At 52.8% G+C, this 14,127-nt stretch overlaps 1 protein-coding gene across 5 annotated transcripts in view; it reads right to left on the reverse strand.

Moving 5' to 3' along the window:
- The window catches only part of Clmn (calmin), a 97,170-nt gene that overhangs the window by 25,540 nt on the left and 57,503 nt on the right, over positions 1-14,127 (reverse strand). For all 5 annotated transcript variants that reach the window (XR_013439265.1, XM_078050802.1, XM_078050801.1 and 2 more), the window contains exons 2-7: positions 13,090-13,151; positions 9,440-9,535; positions 7,113-7,196; positions 2,741-2,833; positions 1,325-1,515; positions 454-647 (exon numbers count right to left, since the gene is read on the reverse strand). Coding sequence is in view for 4 of the 5 variants with exons in the window: in XM_078050802.1 (XP_077906928.1) it covers positions 454-647; positions 1,325-1,515; positions 2,741-2,833; positions 7,113-7,196; positions 9,440-9,535; positions 13,090-13,151 (720 nt within the window). In the remaining variant the exon portion in view is untranslated. The remainder of the gene's footprint in view (positions 1-453; positions 648-1,324; positions 1,516-2,740; positions 2,834-7,112; positions 7,197-9,439; positions 9,536-13,089; positions 13,152-14,127) is intronic.

Below are 14,127 nucleotides of genomic sequence, written 5' to 3' on the forward strand. Positions count from 1 at the left end.
TGCTCGGTGCATACCCTTCCACTCTGCCACTCTGCTGCTGGGACCTGCCCTTGAGGGGACAATCTGAGCTGCCTGCTGAGCTTTCTGCAGTGATGCCCACTCTGGGCAAAACAGATCATTTCTGAAGCCCCCTCGACGGCCACAAGCAGGGAGGAGCCGAGTGAATTTTAGTAGGCCTACTGGGTGCTTTTTATCTTTACTGGTGCCTGACATCACAGCAATATGTGAGATGCATGTGTCAACTTAGCTAAAACAGTAAGAGACGAAATGACACATATACTGAACAATGCCAACTACGTCACAATATTATAAATGGGTGCCTTAAAAATATGGGAATATAGGAGATAGAAGAATTTTTTTGTATTTTTCAAATTTTCTACCTGGAACAGCAGGGGGTACGTTTGTGATAAGAATCACTGAGAAGGAACCACGGAGGAGTGAGCGTCGTGCTACCTTCTGGTTCCAGGAGCCTGGGGATATGCAGGGCCTCGTGTGCGACTCGGAAGGCCTTCTCCAGGTTCTCCCGCGCGGAGTCTTCCAGGGCCTGCTTCATGTCCACCAGGCTGGGGTCAATGGCCTTGATGACAGCCAGGAAAGCCAGCCCGCTCCGCCAGCTGCCCGCGAAGTCCTGCACCGCCACGCCATACCTGGAGGAGGACCACAGCGGCACACCGGGCAGGTGAGTGAGCCGATCAGGACAGGGGCAGTGGCTGCAGTGGTCCCAGGTGTAGACCCCTGCCCCATGGTCAACCTAATGCACAAGGCAGGTGGCACATGGAAGCCATTCATGAGATGGCACCGACTATCGTTATGACTAGGAATAAAACAACAATTTAAAAAGTGAGGGGCAAGGGAGGGAATCCTGCCAGGCATCAATTCCCTCAGCCGCTGGCCCAGGGTACGCTGGGGGCTGGCGCTTCGCTCTGGTTCACCTATCTCAGTTTTGAGCAGGCCAAACCTGACCTTGACTATGTTACCGCCCATGTTGTTACTTCTATAAAGTAGATACAAACTCCGAAAGACACCCTGAGGCTTAATAATAAATGGGCACAGATTTCCAGAACCCAAGAGATGAGCCATTTGGGAGTTGGCGCGGCGACAGCCCCTCTGAGTTCCGTTCAGATCCTCTCAGCAGCTCTGTGTGCAGACACCGCTAAGCACAGTGCTCCCTGCTCTGAAGGCACACAGGAAGCATCTGCATGGGCACAACTGGCATCTTAAGAGCTGGGAACTCCCCTCTTCTTCGCCCTCCAGGGAAGGGGACCTCCTCCCTTGGCCTGAAAACCCCTCATTAACTGTTCGGTGGGCAGAGGGCCCAGCTTACTTCCTTGTTTTTCTCTGTACCCATGCCAACAGGGTCTTGATGGCCTTCCTCTGGTCTTTCACTGATATTGCCACGTTCCTCTCGGTGGTGGGTGTAGGTGGGTAGGAAGAGTCGGAATCTGTGCCCCCCGAGCCAGGTGACAGACTGGAAGATGGAGAGTTTCTGTTGAGGTTGCCCGTGAGCTCCTTAATCTAGAAAGAAAACAGCAGTTCAGACGCCAGGGCCAGACAGACGCTCGGTGAGCAGCCCTGTGTTGACCTGCAGCTCTCGGACGTGGCTGGAGGGACCGGCTCACGCAGAGCTGGTTCTCTGAAGGGAAGAAGCCTGTCTGACGGCGGCTGGTTGCTCTACTCGGGGTATAGGTACCCTCCAAGGGAAGGATCAGCCCCTCCGGCAGCCTATGCCGCTCTGACAAGCCTCCGCACACAAGGTCTTCCTGACCCGACTCCATGAACCCCCCTTTCCTTATCACCTGCCGCTCCCAGGAGATATTTCAAGGCCACTGTCCCTGCTCAATCGAGTTCTGCTGCCTGGCTGTCCCTTTCTTCCAATCACATGCACTTAGGAGAAATGCAGAACCCCAAGCCTTGCCCCAGACCAACCTACGGAGTCTGAACCTGCATTTCATCCATTCCGCAGCGAATCTGAGAAATACTGCTCACACTCACTCCTATTCACTCTTCAAAACCCAGCTCTGGTCCCTTCCTCCAGGAAGTCTGCCTCACTTCCCTTGCTCAGTTGAGGTCACTGCCCTGCTTGGGGCTCTTACATCACCAGGTCACACCTTGGTCATGGCCTGCACCCCAGAATTCCATAGCAGGGAGTGACCTGTCTGTGATCCCAGAGGGTTGAGAGGACAAGGGCCTCACAGGCCCAGCAGCTGGCATGCTGGAGAAACTCAACAGATATGTATCAAATGAATGAGTGAGGCTCTGGTTGGAATTAAAGCTTTGACTTTTAACCATTTCTGATCATTTTAGCATCTCTTAGGATACTCCACAATAGGGTTCAGTAACTAACTCCTGCATAAAACACTAGACAGTGGACAAAGAGCCCGTGCACGTGGCTTTTCTGGCTGCTCACCACATTTTATGACCACTGCTCCCATTTCACAGTTGTGGATATTGAGGCTCAGAGATACAGAGACTTTCTTTTTAAGTTCAAGATTCACACAGAATGGGATCCAAATTTTGTTTGTGCTTGTGTCTCTGGACAGTTCAAGGAAATCTTTCGCAAGTGGATCATTTAATAACAAACCATTACTTTCTATTTCCAGTTCTATTTCAGTGAACAGCAAAGTCAAAGTCAGTAGCAACCGAGTCTCACTGACTCCCTTGAGTTGGACCCACACTGTTCTGTTGGTACTAAGGGGACTCGAGACCCTTATAGTGTGTTACAGAAAGGACATTATTTTACCTGGAAGAAGAGGATTATGTTCCATATGAGGCCAAGAACCAAAGAGGGGTTGCCGTCTGCTATTTCTGCCGCATCGATGCTAACCAGCTTAACCTGGAGAGAAGCAGTCCGTCAGCTTACAGGGGGTTCCAAGGAGGACCATCTCTGCTATTTTCTGTCATCCTCTTAAGCCTGTTTCTCTTGCTCACCCTGTGACATTTGGCGCTGGCCAAGACCATCTCTCGGGGACACTCAGAATGCAGAAGCATATTTAATGAGCACCTACGCAGTGCTTTCCATGGGAGACACCATCAACTCAGTCTGTGGTCATAGCAACCCTAGGAGGCAGGGGCTTCTATTAACCCTATAGTTCAGAGGACATTTCAGAGAGGTTAAGTACAATGAGCCCAGGGCCACACAATTTGCAAGGTTTCATTCAGTAGATCTTTTCCAAGGATAATTGGCAGATGCCCAGGAGATCTGCTTGTAGGCTGCACCTAAGGTCACTGCGCCTCTGGATTGAGAGCACCCTTGGACAAAGACAGAACACCAGCAATCACAGACCCTGGGGGTGGGGTGAGAGAAGGGTAAGGCCACAGGAGATTAGAAATAGTGAGTTAAGATTGATAACCAGAGATTCTGTACCACTGCAGAACATTTTACTGACTGGATACAATGTTTCCATTGGTTACAATGTTTCCACTATAGAAATCCCTAAGGAATTACCTGCTTTATTTAATCATAGAATGATGCTCTTGGTAAAGTCCTAAGGCCAAGTGTGACCCCTGGATGGGCAGCACCATCACCTGGGAACTTTTAGAAATGCAAGTTATCCCCTACACTGATCATCAGCTCTGCATCTCCCTGGGAAGGGCCACATTGCCTTCTCTTTGCTGAACAATTCTATAAAAATGTCTAAAACATCCTTCAGGGGGGAGAGAGGAGAAATAAGATAAGTCAAGATAAACCCCACAACTCCCACTGCAAAGTTCTGCCTGGGGCACTGGGAAAGGAAAAATGAGGAGAACCATTACACAGATCTTTTCTTTCCCCACTTCTTTCCTCTCTCCCTTTCCATCACAGCTTTTCCAATCATCTGACACTGGACCCTGATCCTGTCTGTTTGCTGGGGGTTCCTGACACCGCCGGCCCGTCGGCGAGGCCTGGCTCACCTAATTGAGGGAGACTCCCGAGTCCCCTGGCTGACGTCGGTTTGGCAGGCTGATGCCAAGAATGTAATTCAGACAACACAGGCTCATCGCGGGCAGGCGGGAGGCCAGGAAGGAAGTTGTCAACATTGTGAATAACACAGCCAATCAAATTTGGGTCCCATATTCTGTCCCCATCCATCACAAGCACGTGTCAACAGGACGGATCACTGGCCAGCCTTGGCTGCCCTTTCCCAAACCCCGGCTCCTGGCAGTCCCTGTTTTCATTCCAGTCCAGGGGAATCAAAGCAATCAGCCAGCCTGTCTTCCTGTCTTTCCGCCCGCCTGGAGGAAGCCCAAGTGACAAGTAATGGCCACCTCCCTCTGAGCTGGGGTTCCAGAAGGAGAGAAAGGCAGAGCTGCCTTGTGGGGTGCCATAAATATGATGGTGTCCTGTCCCGAGAGAGGGGAGAGGAGAGGGCTGAGCAGGGAGCAGTGGCCCTTGGGAAAGCCATTTGGAGACTAAAACACTGTCCAGGGCCAAGAGAAGGTGGTGGCACCTAATGATCTCAGGGCCTAAAGAAGCAGCTAGCCCAAAGGTTTTGGTTGCCTGGACATTTTTCATTTTGGTGGGAATGAGCAATGTCACAGCCCGACTTGAGTCTAGAGCTTCAGATACGGTTTCCCCTCTTCCTCTCAACTCAGCTGGGCTTTCCAGACTGAAAGCAAATGGACCAGCTAACTGGTTTCTGGGGTTACTTCTCCCTCTGGGCTGACACACCTGAGGTGCTGACCCAGGGCCTTGCTCCCTAATGGAGCAAGAGTTGCCGGCAAGTGGCTTTCACAGGTTAGTTCTTTTCACAATCACAGAGCACCCATTTCACAGAGGAGGAAGCCAAGGCTCATACTGAATGGCTTGCAGGAGGTCATGGGCCTGGTCCTGTGGGGCAACCCATTTCTGCCACCGGAGTCAACACTGTGATATTCAGTGGGGAGGATGGGCAGCTCTGTGGAGCCACGTCTGCACCCCGGAGCAAGCACGACCTGGCTGCCCTGGGATCCAGCCCCCAGCTCTGGGCACTGCTTTGGCTCACCAGAGCCAGTGAGGGCTGTCTTCCTGGAGCAGGGACAGCAGGACAGGGAGGAGCCACAGGGCCCCTGTGTACTTTGTGGATTCTGGGAATGGCCAGAGGCTACATCTGGAAGCCCTGTTCGCATCTGTCCCCCTCACTGGTGGGCATCTTCCTGCTGGGCCACTCACTCTCCCACCTGCTTGTTAAAGGGGCCAAGCTAGGCACAAAGCTGACATGCACCACCCTGGGGATTTTCCCAGATTTGTACTGTAACTGAAGACCAGAGGAGCCATTAATGGCCTATCGTATAGGAAGGCATTGTGGAACAGTTTGGGAAAGATTTACACATGGACTATGAAGGCCAGGCCTTCCTGAGTCTCGGCTGTGTGCTTTGCCATCCTGGGCTCAGCCCTGCATCCTTGACTCTGCAGGATCACAGCTTCTCTGCCAAGTAAGGCCTCTTCTTCCTGACCCCAAGTGTCCTGAAGGCTCAGATGCACTTCCAACATGGGGTGCAGCCCCAGGCCATGGGCAACACATGGTAAATGGTCCCAGGGGCCTCTAAGAAGCAAGCCTATTACCTACCCCAGGGGTGAGGATATGCACAGGAAGAGGGTTCGCCATGTCACAGGGACTCATCCGTGTGGGCAGTCAGTATAGGAGAAGCGCATTTCAAGGTCAACCAAGGCGGAAGAAAGAGCAACGAGTACCTTGGACAGTTGCTCCAAGGCCTCATGCTGTCCCAAGTACAACGTCCCTATGGAATACAGGGTAGGCACTGCGACAAAGATAAGGCTGACCCCCACACAGAGGTGGTAGTCGCAGTGAGCAAAGCCCATCAAGAGCGGGGAGTGGCAAGAGCTCCCCAGTGAGCCCTATTCTGGGCCCGGTAGGCTTTGCTTCTGTCACCTACTTAGAGAGGTAAGTAATCTCCCCACAGTTCCTGGAAGTGAGTGAGTGACCACGGGCTCCAGGCCGGGGCTGATCCACGTTCACGTTCAGGCTCAGGGTGTGACTAACTCTGCAGACAGGAAGCCTTTCAATAGATGTAGGCGATGCCTTCTTTTTAAACAGCTTCATTGAGAGAGAAGCAATGTCTGTTCCATGCACCCCCCTAAAGCACTGGATTTAGCGGTGTTTAGTGTAGGCACAGGTGCAGGGAAGCTCTGCCACCACCAATTTTAAGACATCTTCACTGCCTCTAAAAGAAGCTCCATACCCTCTCTTTTCACCTTGTTCCTCTGCCTCCCCCAGCCCTTAGCGACCACTACTGCACTTTTATCTCTAGAAGTTTCCCTGTGCTGGGCATGTCACATGAATGGGATCACATACTGAGCACTCCTACTCCCAGGCTGTAGGGGGCCACCTAGAGGCAGAGGGGCAGGAAAGTGGGGTCAGCCCTCACTGATCCTCCAGGTGGGCTCTGCAGCGATCCTGGCACCTGGCATCCCTGGGCACGATCCCCCATTCTCCGGGCTTTCCGTTCATTCCATGAGCTACTTGGCATCCTTTCAACAAATTCCCTTCTGCTGAAATCAGCCACCATCAGCCTCTGTGACTTACCGGAGGACCCAGATGAACCAGACGTCAGGATAAAGTTTTAGCTGAAGACTTTTTTTCTTTTTTTTTTTTTAAGCTTAGATTAATTGCTGAAATCTAATGAAACTAGAGCTTTGGAATTTCAACCCTCTTGGGCCACCCTAACCCATCTGCAAGGGATCCAAACACAGAAAAGATGGACTCAGGCTCCAAAGTCCTATCAAAGAGGAGGGGATGCTAAGATGTACCCCCGTACCCTTCACCCCCTCTCCTCCTTTGTTTTTGTCACATTCTAAGTCCTAAGAGAAAGTTTTACCCTCTGGTACGTCTGCTGCACTCTTAGAAATGCAAAGGTCAACTAAATTCCAAAGATCTGAGAGCCAGTCAGCAGCCCCGCTCCGCCCTCCCCCAGGCTGGCTGAGCATCGAGTTCCAAAGCTGGTAGACATGGGGTGGGGTAGGCAGGGTCAGGCAGTGTCCCCCATGAACTGATTGCCATTCACTGGAGGTCAGTTTACTTTGGCCATGCTAGCTGGATGCCCGGTTCACATTTCGTGACCAGCACTGGACTTCCCGCGAGTCCTTCTGGTCACAGGACAAGCTCCCATTCACAAGAGGAGCTCCAAACACTTACATTGCTATCTTCCAAAAACTTAAGAGCTTTCGCTATGTTGTTCAGCCGAAAAATACGATGTGATGAGGATTTGTATTCATGCAGCTGTAAAACAGAAGGAGAGGAACCAGTTAACCCACCCAGGCACCTCGGGAGGCCCCAGGGTGGCAGGGGATGGGGTGGCACGCTTCTCTTCTTTTTTACCCTTTTCACATGAATTTCTGGAGAAAGTTAGGGGCCTGTGGCTAAAACCCACCTGGACTTCATCCAACCCCATCCATTTGCATCTTGGGGTGTGCAAATGGAACGTCAGGGACCCTCAACAGTCAGCCTTGTGCGGAACCTGGGACTTAACTCATTGGAGCTGGCGAATGCAAGGGACCCAAATAAGTCTCCAAGGGACAAATCTGTCCAATTTCTCTCTTCCAGCCAGCTCCTGGCTTGTTGGAATCCCCTGTCCTCCAGAGACCGGCAATAACATGCTCTCCTCGCTGCAGGGACACTCTAGTGGGGACAATGAGCTGTCCTGCATTACCACTCAGCTGCTAAATCATCCAGCCCGAGCCCTCCCTGGTGGCAGCAGATGTTTCTGGTTTGGGCCAAGAGCTTTGTGGGCCGTTATCTCAGGTGGGGAGAGAGAGAGAGAGAGAGAGAGAGAGAGAGAGAGGCCTGCAGAAGCGAAGACTCTGACAACACCCCAGGGTAGGGCCCCCTTCGGAGGCTCCCGTGCTTCCTGGGAAGCATGTGCCACTTCAAGGCCAAGCTAACGGGGAGGCCGAGGCCTGCTCTTGGCTCCTGAGGACGAGGAGGAGACACCACCAAGGCCACCACGGGGGCTGCTGCCCGTGCTCTGACACCCGAGTGGGGAGCCTGTGTCACTGGGAGTGCAGAACAAGGGGCCAGAGCACAGTTTCTCACGCAGCCTTCTGGGGCCCGTGCTGCTGGCTCCCTGGAGACCTGCTAAGAAGCCAAGTGCTATTTCTGCAGCAATGGGTTCACCCTCCACTAGAATTCCTTGCCTGTCCCCACACGGTCCCTCTGAGCGACGGGCGTCTCCTCCTCTGCTACTGGGAAGGCACAGGTGGGAGGGGTCGGTGAGAGCCCAGCCACGCTGGACCTGAGAACAGCAGTGGGGGCTCTGACGGGACAGCCCAGAGCAGACGGCATTAGTCCTTGCTGGCTGGGCTACGTCCCGTAGGCACGATGTGTCACCAAGTCCAATCCAAACACCGGAGTCTAGAGCAACACTTTCAGCCTCCACACGACTGGGGCTTTGGACTGGATCCCCCTCAGGGAACATGTGGCAATATCTGGGTGTTTTTGGTCACTGTACCAAAGGGTGCTAGTGGCACTTAGCGGTCAGACACTCAACATCCTGAGGTACACAGGACACACTGCACAACAAGCACTACCTGCCAGAGACCCACTCCAGGCGGAGGAGAAAAAGAACCACTCTGTGAGAAGCAGACACTGGGACCACGGAGAGGAACGAATGCCCACATCAGTGGACATCCTTCAAGGTCAGTGCTATTTAAAAGAATGTTCTAGAAGCTAGCAGTTCTAGCGCTAGCCTCAGGTTAGATCACAGAATTTGGTTGGTAAACATCCTTCAATTTTTCTGATTCTTAGCTGTTATTCTGGTTAATAACTGGCTAGCTGCACTTTAATTTCTAGTTCCAATTCTTACCTATCACAGGTGTGCAGTAAACACTGGACATTTACTTATTTACTCACTAAGATATACTGGCTTTTTAAAAAAGATATGGCTTAGCTACAGGTTTACATCACACTTACTCACTGACAAGGAGAGTCGCCCTTCTGTGAGTCTGACTGTAGGACTTACGCACCTCCTGGCGCGTGTGGCACTCCATCTGCCCCTGTGGTCATGCACTGGAGCTTAAATGCCCCCCAAAGGCTGAAGGCCTGGTTGCAAGCCTGTGAGGCTCCCAGAGGTGCTGGAACCTTTTACAGGCAGAGCCTAGTAGGCAGAAGTGTGGTCACTGGGAGTTTATCCATAAAGGGGACACTGGGACCTCAGCCTCTCCCTCCCTCTCTCTCTCTCTCTCTCTCTCTCTCTCTCTCTCTCTCTCTCTCTCTCTCTGCCTCCTGGCGGCCCTAGGTGAGCGTCTGCACTGCCATGTGCTCCCACCCTGAAGTTCTGCCTCATCTCAGTCCCAAAGCAACGGGGCCAAATGACCTTGGCCTGAAACCACGAGCCAAATAAACCTTCCTCCTCACAGAGGCTTGTCAGAGCCACTGAGGGCCAGCACCTGTCTCCTGGACAGAACCCTTCGGCACTGCTTCCCTGTGCGTCTTATTTCCTCCGGATCCTTCTGTAACATACGTACCAGGTTTCGCCCAGACAGGACTTCTAACAAAGCCATTAGGATTTTGCCATCTTGTATATCAACGAATAGGTCTGTAACTTCTAGAGGTGGGTCACACTGTGGAGCATGGGGAAAGAAAGCAGCCGATTAGTGCCCTGCGTAATCCACAAAACTATGTCAGAGAGGCAGGTTTCAGTTCGAGAGAAGACTTCCAGACATCCAGGTCTGTCTCTAGGCAGAAAGCCCATCCAAGGGAGTAAGAGGCCCGTCCCCTGGAGGTGACTCCTGGGCAGCACTCGCAAGCCACCTGGCAGGTGAGCTGTGCAAGAGATTCAGCAACAGGAGACTAATTGAGTAAGTGACCTTGGGGATCCTCCAAGCCGGAGATCTCAGACCCCAGAGTTGATCACATCCATGTTTCTACTTACAGTTAGAAATAAATGGCACGTCCTGATAGCCTTTGGATTTGGGGAAACCAAGGCTCAAAGAGGATGGGTGAGAGATCCAGCGTCTGGTTAAACAGCCCTTTGGTAAAATTCTGCTCCCTGCATCAGGCCATGATGGCGGGACTCAAGTGTACCCCAGATCTGCACTGGGTTAGCTGCACTCTAGCCTCAGGCTGGGTATTGGCAGGGTCCCCCAACCTTCAGACGCTCCTGTCTCCAGATGTGCACCCGCCTGAGGGTCTGTCAACTAAATGAACTTGATAATAACCTCTCTGATGTGGCATGGTGGGGACTCCCCCCCGATATACACATTTTTTTTCTTAGTGCATTATAGTCGTACATACTGATGGGATTCGTTGTTACATATTAGAACATGCACATGATGCAACAATATAATTTGGCCAATATCCCTCCCAGCACTTTCCCCTCCCTTGGTGCCTACCACTCTTTGTTCACTTTCCTCTTCTGAGCTCCCTTTGATTTTTAAGAGATCTACCCCATGGTGGGGACTTAACGTCATGGAGCAGGGTCAGAAAACCTGCATTCTTCAGGGGCTCCGGGAGAATTCCTTTTGGGACTGGGATTTTGGCCAGTTGAGAGTGGTTAGCCTGGGTGCTCTCTTTGCTCCTGGGGACAAAGGGCGGACTGAGCTTTCACACAGGAGGCATGAGTAATGGGATGCAGTGACCCTGGGCCGTGGCAGCCCTAGCCAGCCAGAGACCCCAGGTGGGAAAAACCTTGGCGACACAGTGGAACTGTGGCCAGTCGCCCTTCTCCTTTGGGAAAGTCCTCTTCCTTTCCATCAAGCCTTGGAAGGACTGTGCTTTATTTTCTATTAGGGGAAAGCAGCATTTCCTTACCTTTTATACGAGTTTCCGAGCCCCTAGTTAGTCAAAACACAGGGTGATTCCACCCACAGGTGCACAGAAAAAGGTTCTGCTTCGAGGGCGACAGCAACTTTGAACCAAAAGGCAAACTATTTTCTTTGCAAACTCCCCCAGCTCCTTGGGCACATTCCACACCAGACACGACAGCCTCGGGTGACTGTGGCTCTTACGGAAATGTGATTCCTGCTAACTCGAGGCAGAAAGGAGACACCCGAACCAAACCCCCCTGATGAATGGACTAACAAAATTTCCAGTTACCGGCCCTGACTGGGGCCGGGCCTGACTCTGGAGTTCAACCTAAAGAATAATTTCCACTGGCAGTTCCTGTAAGTGCCTCCGCCACAACATCAAACAGGGCCTTGGCCGGGGTCCACCCTGCGGGGTGGCAGGGGGAGGCGTTGAAACCGCTCCAGGGAAAACAGTCCCAGCCTGAACGTCCCGGGCTTCAGGAGATGGGTATGGCCGAGTCCACTGCACCCCCAGGGCTTTCTGCATGATCTAACTCCTTAGGTAAATGAGGGAATTTTTCCAGAAGCCAGAGACTCAGTAAATATTCCTGACAGCCTTCAAATTACAGTTAAGCCCAACTCACCAAGGAGTCCCTGGTTCCCGCCCATGAGAGGCCGCTCTTGAAAGTCTCAGGGTTAGAACACGGCTGTTAATTTTCCCCTGTTTATTATGCTTCAGGTTCAGGTGCTATCAGATTTATCTACAGGGCAGCCACTACCCACCTGCCCGGAGAAAGGGGCAGGAAGTTGGCAGAGGAGAGAATCCTTGGAATGATAGCTGCTGACACAGGTTCACTCCGGGTGGCGAGGGAGTGCAGGAGGTGTCCCTGGCCCTGGATGATGCTCTGTTCTTTTCTGTGTTTATTTATTTACAAATAATTTTAAAAAGAAACAATGACAGAAATCCTCCCGGCTCTCCTTGGCCCCACAGCAGGAGTCTCAGCCACCTTGGCGCACGTCAGGCACCTCACTGTAGAAGCAGCACTGAAGGTGCACTGAGAATCCAGGCCAGTGGCAAATGATTCCTAATGCTTCCTGCATGATAAGGAAGCGTTTTATCCACAGAGTTCAGGTCACAGCCCTGTGTCACCCACATGCAGCAGGGAGCAGAAGTCCGGTGGTCATGTGCCTGCTCGGGAGATATTCTAGCCTAAAGGCGAACTGTATGAATCGGAATTTCAGTCAAGAGTTCTGATTCCCAAGATCCACACTGACTTTCTTCTGTTTTCTAATCATTCAATGACCTCCGCTAAGCGCAGAGAGCCGTTGCTCTAGCACATTTAAAAGGAGAGAGGAGAAAGGAGACACACTGGGTCCCATAAAGTGGAGTGTCACCAGCTTCCAACAGAAATGAGACCCTGGCTGGTCTTCAGCACCAGAGAGGAAGTTGGAAGAGGGGAAGTCGGCGACATGAATCCTGATGAACTCAGCTGTCTGAGAAAAACAACACTCCATCCTGCAGCTCCAGCCCACACAGGATACCTTAAGGAGGGTCTGGGCTTCCGCTGGCCCCCCTGAGCCTCGCATCCTCCAGAAATGAGTGTCTCCCCTCCCCCTCCCAGCCCTGCCCTCCCCACTCTGGTCTGAAGCCCCTCCTTTGATCTGGGGCTGGCTTTGGTCTGGTGGGTACAGGTGCAGTCCACAGAGAAAATGCAACTCCAAAGGGAAGGGCCAAAGGACGTAAGGAAGAGAGGCAGGGAGGGCCGCTGAGCCCAATACCCAGCAGAAGCCGTGCGACACCGGGTCTGGGTGCCTCGTTTCCCGCTGCTAACTGGACAGAGGGAATCCGGGCTGCTGTGAGGACTAACGAAGCTCCTGCTGGTGCCTGGTACTAAGCATGATCGGTGTGGGTGAAGCACATCACAGGGGCAGGCACCGTCTCTCATCAACGGGAATGTCATGTCACTAGTCTGGCTTTGACGAAAGACACATGCAGGGCTCTTGCACAAAGCAGCCCAATGCCTGCAGATGGCTCTTAATGTGTCCCACGGTGGATGCCAGGATGCTCCTAAGTGTCTGAGGCTTGGGTGAGGCCTTCTTGGCTGTGGGACTGTGCGGGTTTTCAATATCAAATGCCTCCTGCCATTTGCTTCGTGGATCCAACCTCCCGGCCCAGTTAGACCGAGGATCCCAGGAAGACAAACTGTGTCTTATCTCTGTGCTCCCGACACCAAGTGTGGGACCAGCAGCACAAAGCCCTCGAAGCCCTGGGGAATGTTTAAACTGAACGACTTCAGGGAACAGCCGCCGTCTCCTCCTGGCTGGTCGCTCATCTGTAAACTCCCGTATGGATCCATCTATGGCTTGACAATCCCCCGGGGCCCACTCACCTTTTCCAGATGTAGATTTATCCATCGAGTAAAAGTCCTCTTCTGCACATTTTCCCTCTCAACTGAAAACAAAGAATTGCCATTAGTGGGACAGCAGGGGACAAATGGCAGGGAGGCCTGCAGAATCCTGCCCTCCCCCTTCCCAGGGGACATTCCATGCAGTCTGCAGAAAGGAGCCCTGTGGTGTCCCAGGTCAGAACAGAGACTTCCAGAAGAGGGTCGGCAAGGGCTTATGTGACACCCTGAGCCCATTTCCCCAGCCCCAGCCCTGAGCAAATGTGTAACCCACGAATTCAGACACAGGACAAAATGTTCTACGCGACCGGCCGTGAGCACCTGGACCTTTGACTCTGCAGGATCAGAAGCGCTGGTGGGAAAATACAAGCGAAGCCCCCGGCAGTGGTGCTGCTGCAGGGTGGCCTGGTGCAGACACAGGCCTGAGTACCTACAGGGGAGGTGGGCTGGGGTGGGGTCGACGATTAGGAATCAGGACGGGGCCTGGAATGTGCCAGAGAGTGCTGGGAGAATTTGACAGCTGTGGGTCAGGCTTAGCACTGTCATCTCTGGGCTTTGTGTGATGGGGTCAGCCACCCACCCCCGTGCCCAGTCTGCACACTGAGGATAAGCAGCCCACCCCCCGGGTGCCGTGAGGACACTTGGGCTCCTGCAATACCATGTGCAGCCCAGTCCCTGCTACAATGGCCACTCATTTTTGGTAGCTACTGTTTTTAGACCCAGGAAGGGAGAATGCTGCAGCCACCTGCTTCTGCACCTCGGTGACAGAGGACACGAACCGGGCCCGGGTGCCTTTGTCTCGGGAAGGATGCTGCCCAGCTGGGCTTCTTGGCAAAGTTCTCACCATGAAGGGCCACTGCCACTACTATTCCTTCCAAGCGGTTTGTTTACATGAATCTGAACCTTACAACCTCTGTGCCAAGTGGAAACTGCTGTTCTACAGATGAACAAATGGGCTCAAAGGGGCCCAGAGTTTGCCCAGGGCATCAGTGGGAGAGAGGCCAGGGTGGCCCTCAGGACTGT

Source organism: Ictidomys tridecemlineatus, chromosome 5 (assembly GCF_052094955.1).
Source record: "Ictidomys tridecemlineatus isolate mIctTri1 chromosome 5, mIctTri1.hap1, whole genome shotgun sequence".
NCBI lineage: Eukaryota > Metazoa > Chordata > Mammalia > Rodentia > Sciuridae > Ictidomys > Ictidomys tridecemlineatus.